The sequence below is a fragment of the Musca vetustissima genome, unplaced genomic scaffold (genome assembly GCF_032173495.1).
Source record: "Musca vetustissima isolate MV318-11 ecotype Yass unplaced genomic scaffold, APGP_CSIRO_Mvet_v1 utg978, whole genome shotgun sequence".
In the NCBI taxonomy this organism is placed as follows: Eukaryota; Metazoa; Arthropoda; class Insecta; order Diptera; family Muscidae; genus Musca; species Musca vetustissima.
Window position 1 is genome coordinate 329889 of NW_026882773.1, and position 26199 is coordinate 356087.

Sequence of the window (26199 nt, forward strand, 5' to 3'; positions counted from 1 at the left end):
TGTTGCTAATATTTTTTCAAGGCCATTTCATGGTGTGTATTATTTAAAAAATTTTTTGAAAGCCTATTTGATTTATTACTAATATTTCTTAAGCCATATTTTAAGGCGTGAATTTGTTGGTACAGATTGTAAACCACCTTGAAGTCAGAATAAAGCCGCATTCGACGGCCCTATCCGTTCATGGGTGTTTAAAGCCATGTCTGCGTTTGGCATTCCTGCAAAATTAATACGGCAATGCAGGATAACTTTAAGTGGTACAAGATCAGCAGTTAAAGTCGGAAAGGACCTCTCGGAGCCCTTTAATACCGAACGAGTATTCAGACAAGGTGACAGTTTGTCGTGTGACCTTTTGACCATCCTGCTGGAAAAGGTCATATGAGAGGCAAAAGTGAACATCTGTTGTTTGGTATACAGAGTACCATCTGTATACCAAACAACAGATGTAACTCGCCTACGCCGATGACATCGACATAAAGGGTCGCACACTAAGAGCGGTAACAGCCACCTTTGAACAAATTGAGATGGAGTCTGCCAAAGTGGGTCTGGCAGTAAACGGCGAGAAGACCAAGCATATCAACGCGCAAGACGTCCAGTAGACTCGGACCAACTGTGGAACTTGAGAACTACAGCTTCGAGGTAGTCAAAGATTTTGTATACCTTGGTACCGCCATAAACAAAACGAATGACATCAGTTTTGAAATTCGAGGAAGGATAGTGATGGCCTACAGATGCTACTGTGGTCTGAGCAAACAACTCAAAAGCAAGGCCACCTCCCACCAGACCAAACTCACACTCTGCAAGACGCTGATACTACCCGTGCTGTTATATGGATCTGAAGCATGGGTACTTGCGCAAGCAGATGAGGCAGCTCTTGGTGTGTTTGAGAGAAAAATTCTCCGAAAGATCTATGGGCCGATCTGCGTTGACGGTGAATATTGCCGTCGAATGAACCATGCGTTGTACCAGCTATTCTCGGACATCGACATTGTTAGACATACTGAGCTGCAGCGACTACGTTAGCTAGGTCATGTGCTGAGAATGGATGAAGATGCCCCAGCCTAGAAGGCATATAAAAGCGAACCAGCTGATGGTTCACGCAGAAGCGGGAAGGCCACGAATACGATGGAAAGACCAAATGGAAGACAACATTGCCGAATAGGATCTTTCAAATTGGAAAAACTGCGCAAAAGACCTACGCGCCTGGAAATATGTTTTAAGCTCGGCTTATGCAACGAAAGTTCTGTCACAAGCCAGCTAAGTAAGTAAGAATTTGTTAACAATATTTTTTAAAGGCCTATTTCAAGGCGTGAATTTGTTAACCATATTTTTAAAGGCCTCTTTTTAACGCGTGTATTTTTTTCATATATTTTTCCAAGGCTAGCACAAGGCGTAGATGTTTTAAAATATTTTTAAAGGCGTGGATTTTTAAAAATATTTTTTGAAGGCAAGCACAATGCCTTAAAGGCTTTGATGATTTAAAAATATTTTTTGAATTCTAGCACAAGGCCTTGAAGGCTGTGATTTTTTAAAAAATATTTTTTGAAGGCCAGCACAAGGTTTTGATTTTTTAAAATATTTTTGAAGGCTAGCACAAGGCCTTGAAGGCTGTGATTTTTTAAAAAATATTTTTTGAAGGCCAGCACACGGCTTTGATTTTTTAAAATATTTTTGAAGGCTAGCACAAGGTCTTGAAGGCTTTGATTTTAAAAAAAATATTTTTTTGAAGGCCACAAGGCCTTGAAGGCTTCGATTTTTAAGAATATTTTTGAAAGTTATCACAAGAACTTGAAGGCTTTAATTTTTAAATATTTTTTTAAAGCTTGGTGCTAGCTTTGATTTTGTTTAATATATTAGAGGGCTAGCATAAGGCCTTAAAGGCTTTGATTACTTAAAAATATTTTTTGAATTCTAGCACAAGTCCTTGAAGGCTTCGATTTTTAGAAGTTTATCACAAGAACTTGAAGTCTTTAATTTTTTAAAATTATTTTTTTAAAGGCTAGCACAAGGCTTTGATTTTTTAAAAATATTTTTGAAGGCTAACACAAGGCCTTGATTCCTTAAAAATATTTTTCAAACCTATCTAAGGCGTGGATTTTTTTTAATTTTTTTAAGGTTTGGATTTTTTAAATATTTTTTTCAGATTTATCTTAAGGCGTGGATTTTTTTGAATTAAAATTATTTTTGAGGGCATATCCTAGCCTATAACAAGGCTAGGACGTTTTAAAAATTATTTCTAAGGGTATATCCTAAAATAAAAAAAAAAACTTCTGTATTGTAACTTCTCCGAATATCCCACCTCTCTAAACCCCTTAAAGCCCTCAAACAACCTTTTGCAAATTTTTTTATTATTACATTATTGTTCTTACTGTTATTATTATTGTCCATTATTATTTATGATGAATAGCTCGCCTCTTATTGTTAAATATGCCATCGTAATTTATCCACCATAATTTGCCGCATTTTCTTGGGGGGTAAACAACAATTGTTTTGCGCTACACACTAAATTGTAACAAAAACACACAGAAATTTGTTTGAACTTTTTTTTTTCTTTCGGGCTTTTGTTTATTTGCCCCAATAATATTCGACTATAAGTGGAACTAACTAAAACAACAACAAAACAATAACCTAAAAAAATTTTGGGAAACAAAGAGAAACACAAATATATTATGAGTCCATAATGATTTATGGCAGGACGTTTAAATATATATTTTATTTTGAATACAAAAGAAGAAGAAGAAACTTTTAATTATATGAATGGAGGCAAACAATAACAGCAACAACAACAACAACAAATTGTAATTGTAATTTTGGCATAATTTATGAAGAGGTTTTAAGAGGATTTGAAGTTCTTTTAAAATGCAATTTAGGGGATTTGGGGTAATCCTTAAATTGAGCACCATTAGCTTGAGTATAATGTTGAAGCCTATAAGTAGGCAATTATTTTTTCAAAGTTCATGTAGTATTTAAAGTAATCCAAAACGTCCTAGATATAATGAATAACATTTTTTATTATTTAAAATTTTATTTTTTTCGGAATTCATAAGTATAACAGTTTCAGTATAACAGTCTCAAAACTGTTATACACTAATAAATAACATAGTTTTGCATTCTATATCAGTTTCTACATAATTTTGTGACATTTTCATGTGTATAACAGTTTCAGTATAACAGATTGATAACTGTTATACACTTTTAAAACACTATTTCTAGCCAAATTTAGAAATTTCTAGTACACGAACACACATTCGAAATATATCAACCCCACAAAAATACAATTTACAACATTTTATAGAGGTTCTAATTGGGTCTTACGAATTTTTAATGACCATGGAGGAAAAGCCTGCTTCCATTTAACTTGATATTCCACTAATCCTCCTTTTTGAAATATTATCTTTTTTCCCGCTTTCTCAATAATCCCTAGCAATTTTCTTTTACCCTTAATCCCCTAAAGTATACTTCATTTATCTTCTGCTGCCTAAATCCTAAAAGTAGGCTTACTTATTTCAATTTAGCTTTCTTTAAAAATAAATTGAAATACAAAGGAAAAACAAAACAAACAATCATAAATAACCTCAACAAGTAAAATAAACTTTAACATTTTACTAAGTGCTTCCTTCCCCCTCCCCGCTCACACACACACAACCACCCACCAAATAAGCCTCATCATCATCGTCATTCTATTGAAATTTCACACTGTGTCCACCATGCTCGGAAATGACCTTCAACCGGACACAATATAGTTGCAAAAAAATTTTCTACAACATTGTACAGAAATAAGTATGGCAATATTGACGTCCAAAGTGGCAATATAAACATCCTCTGGAATGTCACTAAAACCGCCATATGCGTCACGCAGGACCACTTACTTAAATGTCACCCAGGCAAGCAAAGTGGAAAAAAGGAGGAGATGGACATTACTTAAGAGCCATAACATGTTGGAGCAACAATGTTTCGGACTGCTAAACATTTCAAGGTTATCCCACCTCCCCGAACAAGAGAGATTTTCTTGTTATCTCTCCCTCTTCCACTATTCTTTTGTATCTCTTTTTTATTTCAAATCTTCAGTTATTTTCCAAACACTCGGCATTCTCATCATCATCTCAAGTAAATACTTGATTTTCACTTCCGTCCTGCTGACCAATTTTGTTAAGCAGCTTATATAATGATTTACCATAAGGGGAACGGCAGAGGGTGTATGGACAGGGTAACAAATTTTCTTTTGATTACTTTAAAGATTATTGAAACGAAGCCAATTTTGCAATCAAACAAGACAACAATTTCATTTCATCAGTAATTCAAAGAAAATTAGAAAAAACACAAACATTGCAAACAAAAGGCAACAAGTAATTTTATATCTAAGCCAAAAAGTATGCTTTGTTATTTGTCGGAAATAATTGTTGCTAATATATTATTCATATTTTATGAGCTAATTTTTGATGGCATAATTTAAGACTAATTTTAAAAATTGGAGTGGAGAATTTAAAAATATGAAAAAAACCACCGGCGTTTTAAAAATATTTTGAAAAGCCTATCCACAGGCGTGGATTTTTTTAAAAGCCTATCCACAGGCGTGGATTTTTTAAAAGCCTATCAACAGGCGTGGATTTTTAAAAGCCTATCCACAGACGTGGATTTTTTTAAAGCCTATCCACAGGCGTGGATTTTTTTAAAAGCCTATTCACAGGCGTGGATTTTTTTAAAGCCTATCCACAGGCGTGGATTTTTTTAAAAGCCTATTCACAGGCGTGGATTTTTTTAAAGCCTATCCACAGGCGTGGATTTTTTTAAAAGCCTATCCACAGGCGTGGATTTTTTAAAAGCCTATCAACAGGCGTGGATTTTTAAAAGCATATCCACAGGCGTGGATTTTCTTAAAGCCTATCCACAGGCGTGGATTTTTTTAAAGCCTATCCACAGGCGGCGATTTTTTTAAAGCCTATCCACAGGCGTGGATTTTTTAAAAGCCTATTCACAGGCTTTTTAAAAGCCAATTCACAGGATTGTATTCTTTAAAAATATAATAAAAATAAAATTTATTTAGAGATTCGCAGGCGTGATTTTTTTCAATTATTTTAAAAACCTATCCACATGCGTGAATTTTTAATTTTTTTTAAACCCACAGGCATGGATTTTCTAAAAATATTTTTAACAGCCTATAAAACGGCGTGAAGTTTTTGAAAAATATTTCTTAAAGACTATCCACAGGATTGGATTTTTTAAAAATATTTTTAAAGGCGCAGATTTTAAAAAACCTTTTTTCAAAGGCTTTCTACAGGCGTAGATTAAAAAATATTTTTCAAAGCCTATCCACAGGTGTGAATTTAAAAAAAAATAGTTTTTAAAGTCTATTCACAGGCGAGGATTTATATATTTTTAAAGCCTACCACAATGCGTGGATTTTTTAAATATACGTTTAAAGCTTAAAAGCGTAGATTTAAAAAAATATTTATTTAAGGCCTATCTCAAGGCGTAGATTTTTAAAAAAATATTTATTTATAGCCTATCTCAAGGCGTAGATTTTTAAAGGAATTTTATTACAATATACAAAGGACTCAAGGCGTAGATTTTTAAAGGAATTTTATTACAATATACAAAGGACTCAAGGCGTAGATTTTTAAAAAATATTTGTTTGAGGCCTATCTCAAGCGTAGATTTTTAAAAAATATATTTATTTAAGGCCTATCTTAAGGTGTATATTTTTAAAAAAATATATTTATTTAAGGCCTATCTCAAGGCGTAGATTTAAAAAAAAATATTTATGTAAGGCCTATCTCAAGGCGTATATTTTTAATAAATATTTAATTAAGGTCTATCTCAAAGCGTAGATTTTTAAAATATTTATTGAAGGCCTATCTCAAGGCGTAGATTTAAAAAAAATATTTATTTAAGACCTATCTCGAGGCGTAGATTTTTAAAATATTTATTTAAGACCTATCTCAAGGCGTAGATTTTTAAAATAATTATTTAAGTCCTATCTCAAGGCGTAGATTTAAAAAAAAAAAAAATATATATATATATATAAGGCCTATCTCAAGGCGTAGTTAAAAAAACATTTATTTAAGGCCTATCTCAAGGCGTAGTTAAAAGAACATTTATTTAAGGCCTATCTCAAGGCGTAGTTAAAAAACATTTATTTAAGGCCTATCTCAAGGCGTAGATTTTTAAAATATTTATTTAACGTCTATCTCAAGGCGTAGATATTTACAAATCCTTTTTCAGGCCTATCTCAAGGCGTAGATATTTAAAAATCCTTTTTCAGGCCTATCTCAAGGCGTAGATATTTAAAACCCGTTTTTTAGGCCTATCTCAATGCGTAGATATTTAAAAATTCGTTTTTAAGGCCTATCTCAAGGCGTAGATATTTAAAAATCGTTTTTAATGCCTATCTCAAGGCGTAGATATTTAAAAATCATTTTTTAAGGCCTATCTCAAGGCGTAGATATTTAAAAATCGTTTTTAAGGCCTTTCACAATGAGCGGATTACAAAAAATCATTTTCGTAAATTATGTTTTTTTTTTTTAAGTTAAAGACCTTTAAGTTAATTTTTTTTTAATTTTTAAAAAATATTTTTATACGTGTCACATAAGGCGTGGATTTATAAAAAGGTGTGGATTTTTTAATAGATATTCATCAAATCCTATGTATGTAGAAGAGTGTCCCTTTGTTTAAATAAAGTACAAAAAATAGGTTTTACTTTTTATTTCCCATTTTTTACTTTATTTCATAAAAATTGGATGCTATATATTTCAGTAGAAAAAATTTCCTTTTTATTACATAATACAATTACTTCAACTGTTATACAAATAGGATTTGTCGTTCAGTCTCTGGTCTTCAAATAAAAATCCATTTATTTTTATATATTGTATTGTTATCCTATTACAAAAGGATTATGTTATTACTCACAGTCACATAATGTATTCTTGAAATATTGACACTTTCGAAAACAAATAACAAAAAAACAATAACAACAAAATATCTCCCTAAATATACATGCTCTATTTACATTTAAACACACACTATTTGTGGACGCATACATACGTACACACATAATAGAAATTTCATTTTCGAATATTGATGCAGTTTCGAAACTAATGAGATTTTAGTGTGAAAAGCAAATTCTTTTTTGCACAATGCGATTGTTTACATATACGGACAAATAATATTTTTGTGAAAATAGATATCATCAATTTGATAAACAGTTTTTAAAAATGAGAGAGTGGTGAATGAGTCTGGGATGAGTGTGAATGTATTCTAAAGTGTGTCTGTGTCTGGTTGTCTATTGAGAGCATTGAATAATTTATTATGTGCAAATTTACATTTTAAATGATAATGGTTTGCAGGAGAAGTTTTTTTTCATACGAGGTAAGGCAAAGGACGAAATGGAAATTATGGTATATCAATTTTCTGAAGAGATTGATTGAAAATTGCCAAAATATTTGATATTATCATAGTCTAAAGAGCATGGGAAATATGAGAATTAGTTTTTAGTTATTGCAAATGATTGTATTTCGTGAAATTAGCGTTTTTTAATGTGTATAACAGTTTTATAACTGTTATACTGAAACTGTTATACACGCTAAAATTGCATAAAATGGCTTGAAAACGGATTTGGAATCGAAATAAATGCATTTTAATGGTGTATAACAGTTTTCAGACTGTTATACTGAAACTGTTATACTCACAAAAATTGCAGGAAAAATTATAGAAAATTGTAAGCAATAGATTAAAATATCAAATATAATTTAGCGATTTTTAATGTGTATAACAGTTTTATAACTGTTATACTGAAACTGTTATACACGCTAAAATTGCATAAAATGGCTTGAAAACGGATTTGGAATCGAAATAAATGCATTTTAATGGTGTATAACAGTTTTCAGACTGTTATACTGAAACTGTTATACTCACAAAAATGGAAAAAATTATATTGACAAAATTTTAAAAAATTGTAAGCAATAGATTAAAATATGAAATATAATTTCTGTGCAGTTTTTTTACTCAAAACTTTAAAATTCTTCGATTTTGAAGGCATTTTCAAACGTTTAACAATATTATTATAGCATTGATTTTTTTCCTAAATTATCCTACCCTTTTAATCCTTCCTTTTTCACTACACTTACGCAAAGCGACACATATTTTAACATTATAAATTCATTACAAACAAATAAAATCAAATACATATACACGTGTATTGCTGTTATATAGGAATGGATGAATGATGCTATTGACATTAGATAAAATCCTATTTCACTTAAGTGTGTGTGTGTACACCTACACTAAAGACACTTAATAAATACAAACACGTACAGACACATTTTATTTGTCTAAGATACACACACACACAAACAAAATCAATATTTACCAATACATTTAAAGGTTTGTTAAATATCTATCAGAACATAAAAGTGTTATACTCAAGTATGTAGGAGGACACAAACACAAATGTCACACAGGATTGTAGTGAGTGGATGGCTTGTGGGTGGTTGGCTACGAAAGTAAAATGATGTTTTATATTATTTCTTAACTAACGATGTATATTGGATTGTATTGTTTCTGTAAATGTAAATTTTATTAATAATATCCGATAGCCAGTAGAAGGATAAAGGATATTTTTTTGAGCAGGAAGCAATAAATAAATTAATTTAATATAAATAGCCACTAAACATAATTTATTATTAACACAATGTATCAGCTGCTATTGCTGCTTTGGAATAACATTTGTGTTAGCAGCAGTAAATTAAGGAAATTTAGAAATAATAAAGTCTGCTTTTAGGCAATTTTATTGAAGATTAGGTTTTAGAGACGGAAAAATTATTAATTATAGGAAAAAGATATTTAATAATAAATCCAGATTTTAGAAAAAAGAAATATGTAAAGATTTAATTTTAAAACCCTGAAAGTATTACATTTTTATAAAATAATAAAGCATACTTTTGGGCTAGAACATTAACGATTTTTAATGGCGAAAAATATGTCCTACCAAGCATTAATTACACTACAACAAATGTGGAAAAAATTTAAAAAAAAAAATAAATAATACCTAATTCTAGGTAAAATCATTGAGAGCTAATTGTTACACCGGAAAAAAGGATTTTTTGTTGGAAATGAATATTTTTCATTTAAGGGAACCCCCCATTCTCGATTTTAATTTTTCAAGATTTTCAATGGGCTGGTAAATCAATACCAACGCTTGTTGAGGTTTGTAACTTTGCACATATATATTTGAAGATTTAAAAAAGAAGAAAAATAATTTACAAAAAAATTTTGTTACTGTTTTGTTGTTGTTTTTTGTAATTAAAGAAAAGTCCTTATTTTTGATGGCGGGTATGATAACTCCTCACTGGAACATCGGAATCCGAAAATTCCAACGGTGTTAGAAAGGGTGCATGTCAGGCTCTCGTATGAACTGGGATTATTGACTTCGCTCTAAAATTAACAAATTGGTGGACCTTTGAAAAAATATTTTTGGAAAATTGCCGATTTTTTACCAAAAACCAAGTTAAAAGATAAGGAAGATCTTCACCGATTGACTTTATCCTAGTTCATACGAGAGCTATACACTTCCAGAGAAACGTTGCAAAATTTGGAACCGATTGGATTATTAGTTTTTGAGTTATCGTGCCCGCCATTCGCAAAAAAACTTTTAGAGAAAAACGCGTTTAAAGTTTGAGAAGCCCTTCAGCCGTTAAAATATTTCATTGTTGAAAACAAATGAAGCGTACTTTTAGGCACTGATATTTAAGATAGGTTTAAAAGAAGAAAATATTTCCTTTTTTAATTGATTTAGGGGACTGGGAAAGAACATTTTTTTTTTTTTTTTTGAAATAAATATTTTCTATTTTTTGTTATTTGAATTTTGCCTTGTAAGGGCAGTGATCATTTGAAAGTAATTTAAAGTGATTATTTATACTCTTTCGTGTCGAGCTTACTGACCAAAGTTTTGCAATGAAAAGGAAAGCCAGGAGAAGAACCTGCGTATCCACCATTATGCGACGCGTTTCGCCGTTGGTTACGCGGCACTTCAGGCATATTGGGCTCCGACTCCAAAGAGTATAAATAATCACTTCAAATTTTTTATTTACAAATAAAGCATACATATAGGCAAAATAATATAATTAAAATTAAAAAATGTTACTACTTATTTACTTTGTAGCAAGATAAATATATATTTTTTTTAAATAATAAAGTCCAATTTTTTTTTGCAAAAATATCACACATTTATTTTCAAACCGGAAAAAAATGTCCATTGAAAAAAATTAAAGCATACTTTTAGGTAGAATAATTTAATATTATGTCGAGAAAATATTTTGTTCCTATTGAATTAGTTAATAGAGAAAGAATATAATGTTTTTGGAAATAAATATTAACCATTAAAAATAAAGCACACTTTTAGGCAAACACGTTTTTAATATTTTTTAACCAGATTAATATATCCTTCAAAATATAATAAAGCCAACTTTTAAGGAAAAAATATTAACCATTTCTATAAAATACGTAAATTTTTTTCCCATTGAAAAATAATGCATACTTTTAGGGTACCTTTTTATGTGTGCTATACCAAAACATGAACCGATTTTTCAATACCAAACTTTCTGAGAGTAGTAGTAATGTGCGTGCAAAATTTTAAAACTCTATATTAAGTATGGCGAACTATACAGCAATTTAAAATAAACAAGTGCATATTTTTAGGCAAAAAACATTTAATATTAGCCTTAAAGCCGAAAAAATAAACATTTCCCCAATTAAATGGTGAAGAAATGAAATTAATTAACCCAACCTCTTCCATTACCTCTGTTTCATTGCCTGTTATTTTTGTAGAAGAACAATTTTATTTAGAAGGAGAATGAACAAAAAAGACTGATCCTTAGAAATTCCTCTTAACAAAACCTCAAAAGAGCAATATATGTCATGTGACAAACATGCATTTCCATGTATGTATGGCATATAATGCATTGTTTTCCAATTTTTTTTCTTGTTTCCGTCTCCGGATACAAGAAAAGAGAGAGATGGAGAGAGAGCGAAAAAAGGTCATTCAGCAGACAGAAAATGTAGAAACAAGATGCATTACAGGAAGGACATGGTATGTTAAGAGCAAAAACAAAAGAGAAAATAAAAAAGAACAGGAGCTCAAAAAAAAAGCAAGAAGAAGAATTGTTATTATGATTTGGAAATAACATCAAATGGAACAATGGAGAGGGTAAATTAAAAAAAAATAATTTTAAGACTAATTATTTTATTTTTGTAAAATAGTCAGGCAGAATCCCAGTCTGTTGTTTTTATACATTTATTTAAAAATAGTTATTTTATTGATACTTTTACTCTTTTTTAATAAAAATCTTAAACTTCCTCACCACCCTAATATCCAACACGTGGGCTTTTTTGTTTAACAAAAAACAAAAGTGAACAACAACAAAAAACCCCCTGAACCAAGGTAGGAAATACTACTACATACACCAAAAAGTGTCGTCATTAAAGTAGGTCAACAAGGTATTTACGACGAGCATTGTCATATTGCCATTTACATATGTATAAGCTCTGTACATACAAACAGAGTACATATAAATATACTATTTTTAGCATGTCGTCGTCTCCTAAAAACCGAACTTAGTCATTTGTGTAGTTGTCCTTTTTTTGTGGTGCAAAAAGGCTTAAAAATGTTCCTAGAACAAACGATGACGATGATGACAATTAGACGAATGGTCGGCCATGTAGTTGTAAGTCGGTTGTCAAGCATACTGATGATGTTAAGTAGGAGGAAGCAAATGTCAATTTATTCATTTTGAATTTTTGAAGAAACAAAAACATGATGGAATGTTTTAAGGATATAGGGTTTACAATTGAAAGGGAGAATATATATATATATATATATTGAATTATATATACAGAATTATTGTAGGTCGTGGAACATATATAAAAAAAATTGGAGCTAATTGTTGTCAATTTTTTTTTTTAATTCTAGTAAATTAAAAAATGTAGAAACATATTTAAAAAACACCAGGATTATATAAAAATATTCAGACCTAGCATTAACTCACGCAGATTTTTAGAAATAATTTTTCAACTAGGATTTATAGGCACCTTTTGTTTCCATAGATTTTTAAAACTATTTTTTGAGTAGCTTTCGAATGGGACAGACTTTAAAGGACCGGAGAAAATTCTAGAACTAGAGGAGATGATGCAAATGTGGTATAGGTTGGTAATGTGGTATATTCACTTTTTTTGAAAACTGAAAATTTTAGAATAACTTAAACATGTTCTATAGTTTGCTGTTCTCAAAAAAATAAGATATCAATGAGCTGTTTAATTCAGTTAACTCAGGTTGAGAATCAGTAGCAACAACTACATTTTTCGTAAAATTGACTTTTTTTCGGTTGAAGTTTAAAAAAAAAATTTTGTTTTACAGATGTATTTTAATTCCTATTATTAAAGCATTAAAATAATTAGTAAGTACTAAAAATCAAATAATATGCGCGATTGCACCACATATTTACCAATTTAGGAAAAAATTAGACATTTCTTCAGTAAACACAAGTGCAGGTAATGTAGTATACCTTGAGTCTGCATGAAAAAAAGCCAGCACTAGACAAAATCTCATTACTATTTGAAACATTTGTACTCTACGAGAATCTACCATGAATCACAAGGATGAAAAACAAAGCCTATGAGTTTTAACAACTTCTCCATACAAAAATTAAATATTGCCATGTGTAGACATTATTATATAATAAAAATTAAAGTTCCACTCAACGTATCCGTTAAAAATCTTAAATCTCGAGCTAATTCGCATTCATTAAAAACAATAAATTATATAAGACATCAATTGAAAGTAAAAAGTATACTATACCACATTAACATCATGTGGTATACCACATTACCTACACTTTTTTTAAAATCACTTTTAATGGAATTTCAAATATTTTCTCAAATATCTCTTAAATTGTTAAAATAATATTATTTTCAAATTGATACATGGGAGGACAACACATGTAGCATGATATGTGCAAATTTTCAATTTAATCGGATAAAAAATAAAAATTTGGCAATCTAAAAACAAATGGGTATACCACATTTGCATCACCTCCTATATACAAAAGTATTTTTTTGTAATTGAAGTTCATATAAAGGATTTGGGAAAAAAAGACGGACGGACGGACACACATGTCTAGATCGACTCAGCTAGTCGAGATATGAGGATCGATATACTTAATGGTGGGTCTATGACCAATATTTCGCGGCGTTACAAACTTTTGGGGCTGCACAAAGCTATAATACCCTGACAACATAGTTGTGTATGCTTCTGTCAGGATCTCTTAAAATTTAATTTTTAAATTTATGCTTTTGTGTGGGCCCCTGAAAATATATTTTAATAATCTACGTTTATAAATCTAGGCTCCGTGTTGATCCCAAAAATTTAATTCTAGAGATCTTGGCTTCGTTTTTGGTCCCTGCAAAAAATATTTTTAAAATGTGTAGGTCACGAAAAATTAATTTAAAACCAGTAAGGAAAGTAGTAAAGTCGGGTGGGGCCGACTATATGATACCCTTCACCACTTTGGGTATATTCAACAGATGAATGCTAACAGACGTCGAATTCTGCAACCTATACTAAATTTTTCATTTGTTCAATGGGACCAAATTACCAAAACTCGGGAGAAAATATATATAGAAGCTCTATCCAAATCTAAACCTTGAAATTGGTTTAGATTTGGATAGAGCTTCCACATTTCAAATCTTTAGTACGTTGTACAAAATTTGTGTCAATTTTGTGTAAAATCGGACGAAACTATATATTAGAAGCTATATCAAAATCTGAACCGATTTCAATGAGAATAGCAGAGATTAACTTATATTAACTACAGTTTATTGTACAAAATTGTGTGGCTGTCGGACAAAATTTGGGTCCTTAGTGCACAATTTACATAAAATCGGAAGACAAAAAATATATAGGAGCTATATATAAATCTGAACCGATTTTCAGGAAACTTTACACACATCACTCCAGACTCAATTCAGTACACTATGTCAAATTTTGTGCAAATCGAAATATGTATAGGGACTTGGGTACACCATTTACATTAAATCTGACGAAAATTTATATAGGAGATATATGTAAATCCAACCCGATTTTCACGAAACTTAACGTGCACTATTCTAGACTTAATTAAGTACGATATGCCAAATTTCGTGCAAATCGAAAGATATATAGGGACTTTGGTACACCATTTACCTTAAATCGGACGAAAATATATATGGGAGCTATATGTAAATCTGAACCGATTTTCAGGAAACTTTTAGACCTATTTCATTTCGCTATGCCAAATTTCGGGCCAATCAAAGGATATATAGGGACTTTGGTACACCATTTGCCTTAAATCGGACGAAGATATATATGAGAGCTATATCTAAATCTGAACCGATTTTCAGGAAACTTAACACACATCATTCTAGACCTAATCCATTTCGCTATGCCAAATTTCGGGCAAATCGAAAGATATATAGGTACATTGATACACAATTTACCTTAAATCGGACGAAGATATATATGAGAGCTATATCTAAATCTGAACCGATTTTTCCCAATTTCAATCGGGTTCGTCCTTGGGCCAATTAAGTGGCCTGTGCCAAATTTCATCCAAATCGGATCATAAATGCAACCTGTACTTTGTTAACAAAAATACATGGAGGGACAGACGGACGGACGGACAGATGAACATGCATAAATCGACTCAGAAAGTGATTCTATGCATATTCTCAAAAGGAACCATGGATCTATCTCGATTATTTTTGCCCGTTACAAACATATGCACAAAGACATAATACCCTGTACCACAGTGTGGTGAAGGGTATAAAAATCGACGCTTCTTTAATAGCCCCTGCAAACTTAATTTTTTAAAATCGACGCTTGTGGATAGCCTTAGAAAAATTATTTTAAAAATATTTACGCTGTGAATAGCCCTTAAAAAATGTATACCTACCGTTCTGCGTTGGATTCTGAAAAAATATACTTTTTTTAAATCCACGCTTGTTGGTTTCCTTGAGAAATATTTTTAAGAAATTCACAACAGTTGATAGAATTTGAAAAATATTTTTTTTTAATTCTCGCCTGGGGAAAGTCCTTAAAAAATATTTGTATTTCTTTGAGAATTATTTAAAAAAAATTACGGCTTATAGAAATATTTTTTTAATATATTTTCAAAATTCAGTTTTTTTGTTATTTTTTTATTATTTTTATAATATATCAAAATTTAACAGCTTAAATTATAATTATGAGAAAAAAAATCAAATATAATAAACCTAATACAAATACACATCAGCGTACATTTCCCGATATTTAATTCCATTTCGGACATGAGCAAAAACTAAATACAATTTATTTGTATTTAATTTCAGATTCTAATGACGAAAATTGTTTATGCGATAAAATTAAATTCCCAATAGCATTTCAAAGCAGCAGGAAAAAAAAATACTCGACTACCAATCACATTTTGTTTATTAAAACCACCGCTAAATAGCCAGCAACAAAAATAGACAGTAAAACCTGACTAATAAAGACTCTTTAATATTTTATATTATTTATTTCGATGTTTTTACAAAGTTCGACTGTATTTTTTTGCTTCACCACATTATCAACTAAATCAATGACATGAAAACCCACACACACACACACACATTTACGTATCTGCCTATGCAATATATACGTATTTGGAAAACTGTGTGTGTGTGTCTTTTAGGTGTGTGTTTGTATTTGTGTATAGCTGTTAACTAAATGCTATGACAGGAGGGGGGGTTTTGGGTTATTGTTTGTTTATGGTTCTCTGATTAGATGTGATAATGCTACAAAATGAGTTCAGATCAAAACAGAACAGACAAAACACAAAATCTGCCCCAAAACCCCATATGAAAAACACACAAGCATATATACACATACATCCATGCATGTCAGCTCTATGGTTAGTGATGACAACAGCATTAGCATCGATATTAAATCAGCCTAAAGCTAAAGGACTAAACAACAACAAGAATACACCATTTTTTCATCAATATGCCAAATATACCACATATGGCGATAGAGAAGTGGCTAGCTGGCTGAGTGACAATCAGCCAACCGACCAACCAAATAACCAACCGACCAGCCATCCAACCAATCCAGTCAGCCATAATATCCATCATATAACAAGGTAATATTTTTTTTGGTGCAATGTAATAAAGTCAACCCCGTATGGATTTTGTAAATTTGCCCTCTGTCAATTTTTATGGTGATGCGCTGATCTCTGTGTGTGGAGCGCCGGAGTCTCCCGGAGGATGGCTGACAGGACCAGGGAATTTGCATATACATTGAATATTGCTTACGCATTTATGCATGCAGCCGGAGTTGTTTGGTGGTGGTTGTATGTGTGTGTCAACTTGCTGTGTAAAATAATTGCAGCAACTCTGTTCCATGGGGAGCCTGATTACCAGTCAGTCCGCCAGGTCATCCAATATCCCGATATTGTTTTTGGGTTTTATCTTTTTTTGACGAAAAACAAACAAACAAACCTAATGGCTGGGTTTTTTTTTTGTTAGTGGTTTAAATTTTCCGTTCGATTTTTTTTTTCAAAAATGAACCAAAGAGAAAAATCACACACGGATTGTTATGACAAAAGTCCAACCATACACTGATAATGATCGTAATTTTTGTTAGCCCCCCCAACTTGTGTTCATTATGATAATAATGCCCATACCCACCAACCATCCGCATATTGTAAGCGAATCTATGTAATATTTGATATGCCTAATTAGCTATTGATTTGCATGATGATGCCGCCGCTGATTTTGATATGCTGCCTTTATTCCTAAGTAGGCTCAACCATTCAACCATTAACAAATAGTCCATCACTGATATATGTCATTAGCAGATATACAAATAAGCGAGAGCCGCTTTTGATGGTCGGTTGGACAATCATAAAACACCAACTCCATCAGAGGGGAAAAAATCAAAAACGAACAATTTCATTTTAGGGATTGAATAAATTGAATGAGTGTGTGTGTGTGCGGTATGGTATAATGACAGTAAACATTATGCAAAAACTATTCGCAATGAGTTGATTTAATTGGCTTTTAGAGTTTTACAAAAAAAAAAAAAAAAAAATCAATGCATTAAGGAAGCAACGGAAAATCCAAACATAAATATTCAAATACATATTAAAGAGTATTAAAATTTTCGGGGAGTGGAAAGGAAAACATGAAAAAAAGTAAAAAAAATAAATTTATGGAACAATTTTTTGAAATTAAAGAACAACGGGTATGTTTTGCCCCTCAAAAAATGGAATTTAAATGGAATTTGTATGTAGAGGAGAATATTACATTTTTGGGATTGAAAGTAATATAAAAACAATTTTTACATTTTGTAAAAATTTATATGAATTTGTTTTTTTAAATACATTCAATTCATATTAAAAAAAAAATAATTTATTTAAAAAATATTTTATTTTTTATGAGATGTGTTGCACTAAATATTCATATATAGTTTTTTTATGAATTTTTTTTTTGAAATTCCATTGAAAATAATTAATATATCCAAAAATTTGAATTTTTAAATGTGTATAACAGTTTTCAAAGTGTTATACTGAAACTGTTATACTCGCGTATATACATAATTTATATGGAAATCAACTTTTTAGGCAAAAATATAACATTTAAAATGAAAAGTGTTATACCGGCATATTTGGCTAAAAATAGCAATAATCGGCCATACGGAAACTGTTGTACTCATGAATATGAAAACAATTATATGGAAATTAAGGTTATAGGCAAAAATATAACATTTCAAATGGATATAACAGTATGAAAACTGTTATACAAAGACTGTTATACTCGTATACTTACCCAATAATAGCGATAATCGTTACAATGAAAAAACAATTATATGGCAATAAGGGTTATAGGCAAAAATATAGCATTTAAAATGGATATAACAGTATGAAAACTGGTATACAAAAACTGTTATACTCGTATAGTTGCCCAAAAATAGCGATAATAGTTACAATTTAAAATAATAAATCATAAAAAGTTTCTAAATATATGTTGCACACAAAAATTATTTTATGTGCAACATAAAGCCTACTTTTAGGCAATCTCACATTACTCATTAAAATATTAATATACGATAGATATTTTTTTCTACGAAGAGATGTTCTAACAAAAAAAACCTGTTTGAAGCGTACAACAATTTCCAAATTGTTATCTCAAAGTTATTACACTCGCAATTTGTCTCAATTCTATTGCAAATATGCCTCCAATCAAAATAATGCATTTTAGAATGTGTATAACAGTTTCAAACTGTTATACTCTTATGTTAGCCAAAAATTAATGTAATAACTGCACTATAAAAATAAATCGCAAGAAGTTTTTTTTATAAGAAGTTAAAGTTAACAGTTCATAAGCAGCATTTTTGGAGGCATTTTCTTAAAATTAACAATTTTGTTTTTTGAAAAAAAAATTTTTTTTAATATTAGTTAAAAAATAATTGTTATACCCAAACTGTTTTCTTATATAATTTTAAAAAATACGTTGTTTTTAAGGTGTATAACAGTTTTATAACTGTTATACTGAAACTGTTATACACGATATTATTGGAAATTTATACGAAAAAATGCATATTACAGAGATATAAGTAGTTTTGGAGTGCTTAGCAGTTCACAAGAAGCTTTGAGACATCGTCTCAAAATTAATGTTTCTTGTAAAAAAAAATTTTGGTTGAAATATGAGTTAAAAAATAACTGTTATACTGAATTTGTCATACACAAAATTTTGTCTAAATCATATGAATCTTTACCCGCAAATACGGTTTTTAAAGGTTTATAACAGTTTCATAACTGTTATACTGAAACTGTTATACACGATTTTTTTTGGAAATTCATAGAAAAATATGCATAATATTAACATATAAGCAGTTTTAAAAGAGTTTTAGAGCTCATTTTCAGCTCCATTTGAAAGCAAACTATTCTTTAATGAATTACAAAAGGCGTCCATTACACCTTTCCACATTTTTCTCTTCTAATCAAGAAATGTTTTCTGTGTCCCCCTCTTCTTAAAAAAAAATCAAGATTTTCACACATCCACAACATGCCATTTGACATTGCATACATTTTAGGCTTGTTTTGTGTAATCAACAAAATTTATTGCATACTTGTTGGGGATCAAGTTAGCTGCTGCTGCAGCAACAAACCAACCAACCAGATAGATATTAGCCTACAATTACAACAAGAAATGGAAAAGGCACCTAAAAATTGGCATTGTTGAACTTTGTGTGTGTGTGTGTGTTGTGATGCTTTTCCTTCTTCGTTTTCGCCTTTTTTTGGTACTTAGAGAACATGTGTCAACAAGCAATTTCAGGCTAATTTTGCAACGTTATTTAAGCATACTTTAGACCACTTGAAAAACGACGACGACAAGCGAACGAACGTAAATGGCAAGCGGAATGCATGCGACTAATGGATGTTTATGTTTTTCAACGTCTAACGAACGAACGAATGAATGTTGGCTTCAAGGAATGTCTTTGAATACCCCTCTACACCAAACCCCTTGCCTTGGATGTCGCCTCCTTTGCTTTCCCTTTGTGAGCTGTTTCGCATAGCTCTTTTTACAAACAATTGTTGGCTATATAACTGCAATCTGATTATCACCATCATCATCTGTGCCAAAAGATTGGTGACAAATGATAATTGCAGCGTGTTTGCATGCAAATCATTATCAGGATATAAGCCAAGAGAACCCCTCCGCTCTCTCTCTCCCACCCCATCATTACATTACAGAAATGCACAAGAGAAGGAGAGAGGATGGCTGTACAAAGAATGCCGAGCCATCCATCCATATGGTTGGTTAGTAGCAGAACGTGAAAGCAACCAAGCAATCTATGGATATTACAAGTTCTTTGTAATGTGGCCTGGATGCCATACATCAGCAGGACGATGAAGCAGAAAAAATACCGGGAGAAACAGAGAAAATATTTTCCATATTGCTTTTGATACCTGAAGCCGCGCTAGTTCTTTCTAGTCTTTCTTTGTGTTGTGTGTAGTAGATTCCTCTCTGTTAGAACACAAACACACACACATGGATATGCAAATGTTTACCGTCATACTTGGGTAACAAAAACACACACACATATACACATGTTCATATGAAGTTACACATAAATTTTGCCTTGCTGCAAAATATTTCCTTTGTATTGAAAGGGGAGGCTAAAGGCAGACCCCTTTAGTTTCTCTGCAGTTTGTGATGCATTATTTTCTCTACCGCTCCGTCCGCTCACTGAGTCCCTTCCTATCCCTAGAGTGTTTGGCCACAAAACTAGGAACATGGCACTGTTTACTTTTCTTCTTCCCATTTTTTTTCAAAAGGACACAAGGCTACCTAGCAGACTATTTAAAAATGCATAACATCGCGACGACAACGACGACGTTGTTTGTTGGTCTATGTGGATATTTCTCTTTGCTAGCTACGGTGTGGTCTGGTTTACATGGGGGCCTGGTGGACCCAGGCATGATGTGATAGCCTTTTGTACATATTTAGGTAACCATCAAAAAGGCATTAACCACCATGTGTAAAGGAGTCGACAACAAGTTGTTATGAACTGTTATGCAAAAACGGGATAGGTACGGCTGCTGCATCTGTAGCTGCAGTATATCATGTTATCGCCTCTGCATCACAAGGCAATGACATGAAGAGTTATTGCGGTATATGAGAGAAGACAAAGAAAGGCTCTGTTGTTGTTACTTTTGTAACGCAGATAAAACTAAATTAAAATGTAAATAAAAATGTAGATTGCAGCAAAGGTTCACGACTTTTTTGTGGGGTCGCAAAGGGAAACTATTTTAATTTTTCCACAATAAAATACACAAAAAGTTCTTTTATAGTGTATACCAGTTTCTAATATAGCTAAAAATAAATTGCTATGCCTTTTACGTGCTTTAAAATGGCAAAACATTAAAAATCCAACGTTTTTCTTGAGTATAACAGTTTACGAAACTGTTATACTGTAACTGTTATACACACCAAAATGCCGAAATTTAAAAGCGAATAGAAAAACAATAAGTTTTAGGTGTTAACCACAATTTTTAAGTGTTATACTGAAACTGTTATACATTAAAAATTTGATAGAAATTGGAAAAATAAACATTTAAACAGCATAAAAATTAAAATAAAAAAATATTGTAATGCATTATTTTAATATATTAATATATTCTTGAAGAAAAAAATCTGTGAAACTTTCCAATTTTGCTGCATTTTTAAAGTATAACAGTATAACAGTTTCACAAATGCCTCAAAATAAGTTGATATTCCTTTAAATGAGATTTAAATAGGAAAATATTGAATTTCTAACTATTTTCGAGTGTATAACAGTTTGTCAAACTGTTATACTGTAACTGTTATACACATTAAAACTACATAAAATTAATTTTCAATTGAAAAGCAATAATAATTTTAAGTTAAAATTTTTTTTTTAATTGTTATATTGAAACTGTTATACACGGAAAAGTTGATAAACATAGAAAAAAATAAGAATTTAAAATGCTTGAAAATTAAAAACAAAACAAAAAGAATTAAATATACATCAACGATTACTTTTTATGTATTCAATGCCGGAACGATTAAAAAAAAACCAAGAAACATCCTAAATATATAACTATTTTTAATGTATAACAGTTTCAAAGGTCAAAAGTGGCTCAAAATAAATTGTTATACTATTAAACGACTTCAAAATTAGAAATAATTACACTTCGAGCATTTTTCGAATGTATAACAGTTAACCAAATTGTTATAAACATGAAAATGTATAATTTTGAAAGCCATTTAAAGATCAACCATTTTTAAGAGTTTATATAAAATTTAACTGTTATACAGAAACTTTTATACTAAAAAATAAAGCGAATTAAAGAATTTTAATAGTTTTCCAAACTGCTATACACACAAAATTGGCAAAAGATCACCAATAATGTCTTAAATGTTTTGTATAATTTTAACTGTTATATTAAAACTGTTATACACAGTTTTAATAAAATAAATAAAAAAAAATTTTAATGACAGCAAATCATTTCAAACTTTTTTTAATAAATAATTATAGGCATAGAAAAAATATTAAAATAAGTTTTGTCCGAAGAAACCCTAAAAATTATTCCAGAATGGTGATTTTACGTGTATAACAGTTTCAAAATGGACTAAAAATATCATCACCAACATTAGAATAATTTTAAATTAAAAAATTATTTGCAATTGAGGTATTTTCGAGAGTATAACAGTTTTCCAAACTGTTATACAATAACTGTTATACTCCTAAAAATGCTGTAATTTTGAAAATCCATAAAATTCCAATCATTTAAAGTGTATAACAATTGCAAAAATGTGATAATGAAACAGTTATACACAGAAAATTTGATGAAAATAAAAATAATAACAAATTTTAAAATTAATTAACTTAAATAACTTTAGGGGTATATTTGACTCTATTTTTTATATTTTTTATGTCTATTCCTCTTTATATTGAAAAAAATAATTAATTTTTTGTAATTAAAATTACATTATGTCCCTTAAAAAAAACTTAATTAAAAAAATTATAAATAACAAATAAAAATTAAAAAATAGAATCTTACATTGTTTTGATTCAGGGCATTTGTCAGCACATCATTGACACCACTTACCTAGAAAGGGAAGAAGAAGAAAACAAAACATTATTAATATTGGTTTCACATTAAAAAACACAATAACAAATTAATTATAAATTAATCCTAGAAAAAAATACAAAAAATACAATACAATTTACCATGGTAAAAAAAAAAACACATACACAAATCAATAACCCTAACAACAAGAGGATTTTCAAGAGAAGAATAGATTTTTCGGGCGATCAAAAAAAAGGTTGATAGAGAGATGAAAAAAGGACATGAAGAATATTGTTGACCTTATTTGTGTATTGTTTTTGTGATGTCGTAATTGTTGTTGCTGCTGCAACAACCCCTAATTAAAAGAACATCAATTATAGGTAACTAAATGAACTTTGTTGTTGTTGTTTTTGTATAACATCAATATAAGGGGGAAGGATTTTGTGAATTTCCTCCAAAAATGTAATTTCATTGGTCGAACCTTGTTTAATTTTTGTGTTCGTGTGTGTGAACATGTTCAAACGGAAGGATTAAAAGGGAAATGTTGAAATCAAAACAAGATGTAAATTTGTTTTATGCATAATAAGCAAAAAAGGGAGAAAATCATTTCAACCATGACATAATCATAAGGCCATTAAAGGGATTACACATCAAAAGGACACATAGCAAATTATACAAAAAAAAAAAAAAAAACTTTGGATACAAGGCTTATTATTATTCACATATAAGGTTCATGTATAGTAAAATGATTTGTATTTGAAAACCCTAAAAAATATATTTAAAAAATGTACTGTAAGTACACCTCAGGAAAATATTTTCCACAAATTCTTGCCTGTGAATAAATCTGTAAAGAACCAGTAAGGAAAGTAGTAAAGTCGGACTGGACCGACTATATGATACCCTTCACCACTATATGCATATAGTATGTGTATCCTAACAATTTAATGACATGAAAACCTATGCTAAATTTAATTTCAATCAGATTTAAGGAAATCGATTTATGGCATAGATGATATATGCAACTCAGTATGCCGCACTGTTAAAAATATAATCTCAATCAGACACCCGTTCGAAATAAATATGGTACGTTGTGCAAAATTTCTTGTCAATCGGACAAACATTAGTAGATTGGTGCATCATTTACTAATATATATATATATATATATGTGGGACCTAAATCTAAATCTGAACCGATATTCTAGAAACTTAACAAACCTCATTCTAGACTAAATTTAGTACGCTATGCCAAATATGGTGGAAATCGAAAGATATATAGGGATTTTGGTGCAACATTTACATCGGACGAAAATATATACGTGAGCTATATTAAAATCTGAACCGATTTTCAGGTTCATCATCTTTCTAGACTTAACTTAGTACGGCATGCAAATTTCGTGAAATCGAAAGATATATAGGGGCTCCATTTACATTAAATCGGACGAAAATATATATGGGAACTATATTTAAATCCGAACCGATTTTCTCGGAACTTAACACACATCATTCTAGAACAAATTTAGTACGCCATGCCAAATTTGTGCAAATCGAAAGATATTTAGAGATTTTGGTGCACCATTTACATTAAATCGGACGAAAAATATATATGGGGGCTATATCTAAAACTGAACCGATTTTCAGGAAACTTAACACACATCATTCTAGACCTAAATCATTGACGGACAGACGGACATGCGTAAATCGACACAGAAAGTGATTCTATGCATATTTTCAGAAGGAACCATGTGTCTATCTCGTTTCCTTTTGCCTGTTACAAACATATGCACAAAGACATAATACCCTGTACCACAGTGTGGTGAAGGGTATAAAAATCTACGCCTGCGCATAGCCTTACTATTAATTATTTTTAAAAAAAATCCACGCCTGTGGATACATTTTAAAAAATTATAGCCATTCTTTTAAATATTTCTAAAAAACCAATGCCTGTGGATAGTCCTTTTTTAAAACTCAATGCCTGTGTATAGTCCTTTTAAAAATATTGCTCAAAAACCCCACTCCTGTGGATAATCCTTTTAAAAATATTTTTAAAAATCCAAACCTGTTTATAGTCCCTCAAGAATATTTTTAAGAAATCCACGTCTTGCCGTAGGGACTTTAAAAATATTTTATACTTTTTGCCATATGCCCTCTAAAAATATTTTGAAAAATCCCCGACTACTTATTGTGTCTCAAAAATCGCTCAAAAAATACTTTTATAAAGTCAACACCTGTCAATAGTCTTCAGTAAAAATAATTGCCAAAAACAAATATTTATTTTTAAATATCTATCAATTGAATTTCCCTTTTGTCAAACTATAGCATCCTCATCTATTCATAGATCCCATCATACAATATGTCAATACACCACCACTCTCCCACTCCTCATCCTGTCATGTTTAACAAAACTATATCCCTTATAAGCCATAATATATTGTTGAATGACAATATCTATCAAAAAGAAATTTACATTTTTATTATCAATACAACAACCCATCCAGGTTTTCTATTTTTATGGCATTACAACAACAACAGCAAATAAAGATATTTCAACATTTGCGAAAAAGGGGGTCGTAAAAAAAGGACGGAACTAGTCCCACGACAATTATTTCTTATTCAAACATTTTAAGAAAATTGCTATCTTTTAGAGTAAATAGTAAAGATGGAAAGCGCACACAGCTAAACAGTGAAAAATCAACAACAAGGATGTCAAACATGAAAAAAAAGAACTAAAAGGGAAACCCTTTCCCCTCCCCTTCTCGCCACGCCTTATTTTTTTTGCCAACAATAAGTTTATGATACACTCTCTAAAAGCGACACACTCTGGAGAGACACATCTGGCTGCTTATATTTTATTTACTATTGCGTAGGGATTTACTGTTATCACTCGTAAGTCCTTGTACTGACACACACACACACACACCGACTTTCTCTTCAGATGTTGTCAACAATATTATGACTTAAAAGGTAAGAAGATAAAAAAAGAGAAAAAAGGAATAAAATAAGTATGTCCCACCACTACACCCTACGCAAAAGGAAGCAAGGATGTCTCTAAAAAACAAATATTGGTAATTTCTTATTGATCGCCAGGATTATCCTTTATATTGTTAAGAAACATAAATACAGACACAACTAAAGTACGATTAAGAACACCTTAAGAAACACGAAGAAAAAAAAAAACAATATGTTTTTTGTGAACATGAGATAAAGGACTTGGGGATTTGGGGAACTCGAAAAAGATATGAGATTAAATATAAAAAGGATACAAATTGTTTAAGGAATAATAGTCCTTGTGAACAAAATAAAAAAATCTCATTGTCTTTATAGGATAAGACACTAATGGTTGGTATATATTGACTTTTAAGAAGGTACAAATTTTTAGTCCTCAAAAAAAAAAAAAAAAAAGGAGTAGAAGACCAATTGGGGATCCTGCTTAAGTTTAAGTGAGGCGGAAAACTATATATTTTATTGTGGATAATTCTAAGGGTCATTTCACTTGATTTTTAGCTAGAAAGCAAGGACTAAATTGGTGGCGTGAAAAAAAAATTATATAAAATTATAAAAAATA

At 30.7% G+C, this 26199-nt stretch overlaps 1 protein-coding gene across 1 annotated transcript in view; it reads right to left on the reverse strand.

Annotated features, from left to right (window-relative positions):
* LOC133329450 (maternal protein pumilio-like) overlaps positions 1-22676 on the reverse strand; it is a gene marked incomplete at its 5' end in the record, with an annotated part of 94792 nt that extends 72116 nt beyond the window's left edge. Inside the window, one exon of the mRNA XM_061537923.1 lies at positions 22629-22676. Within this exon, the coding sequence (XP_061393907.1) occupies positions 22629-22676 (48 nt within the window). The remainder of the gene's footprint in view (positions 1-22628) is intronic.
* Between the last annotated feature and the right edge of the window lie 3523 nt (positions 22677-26199).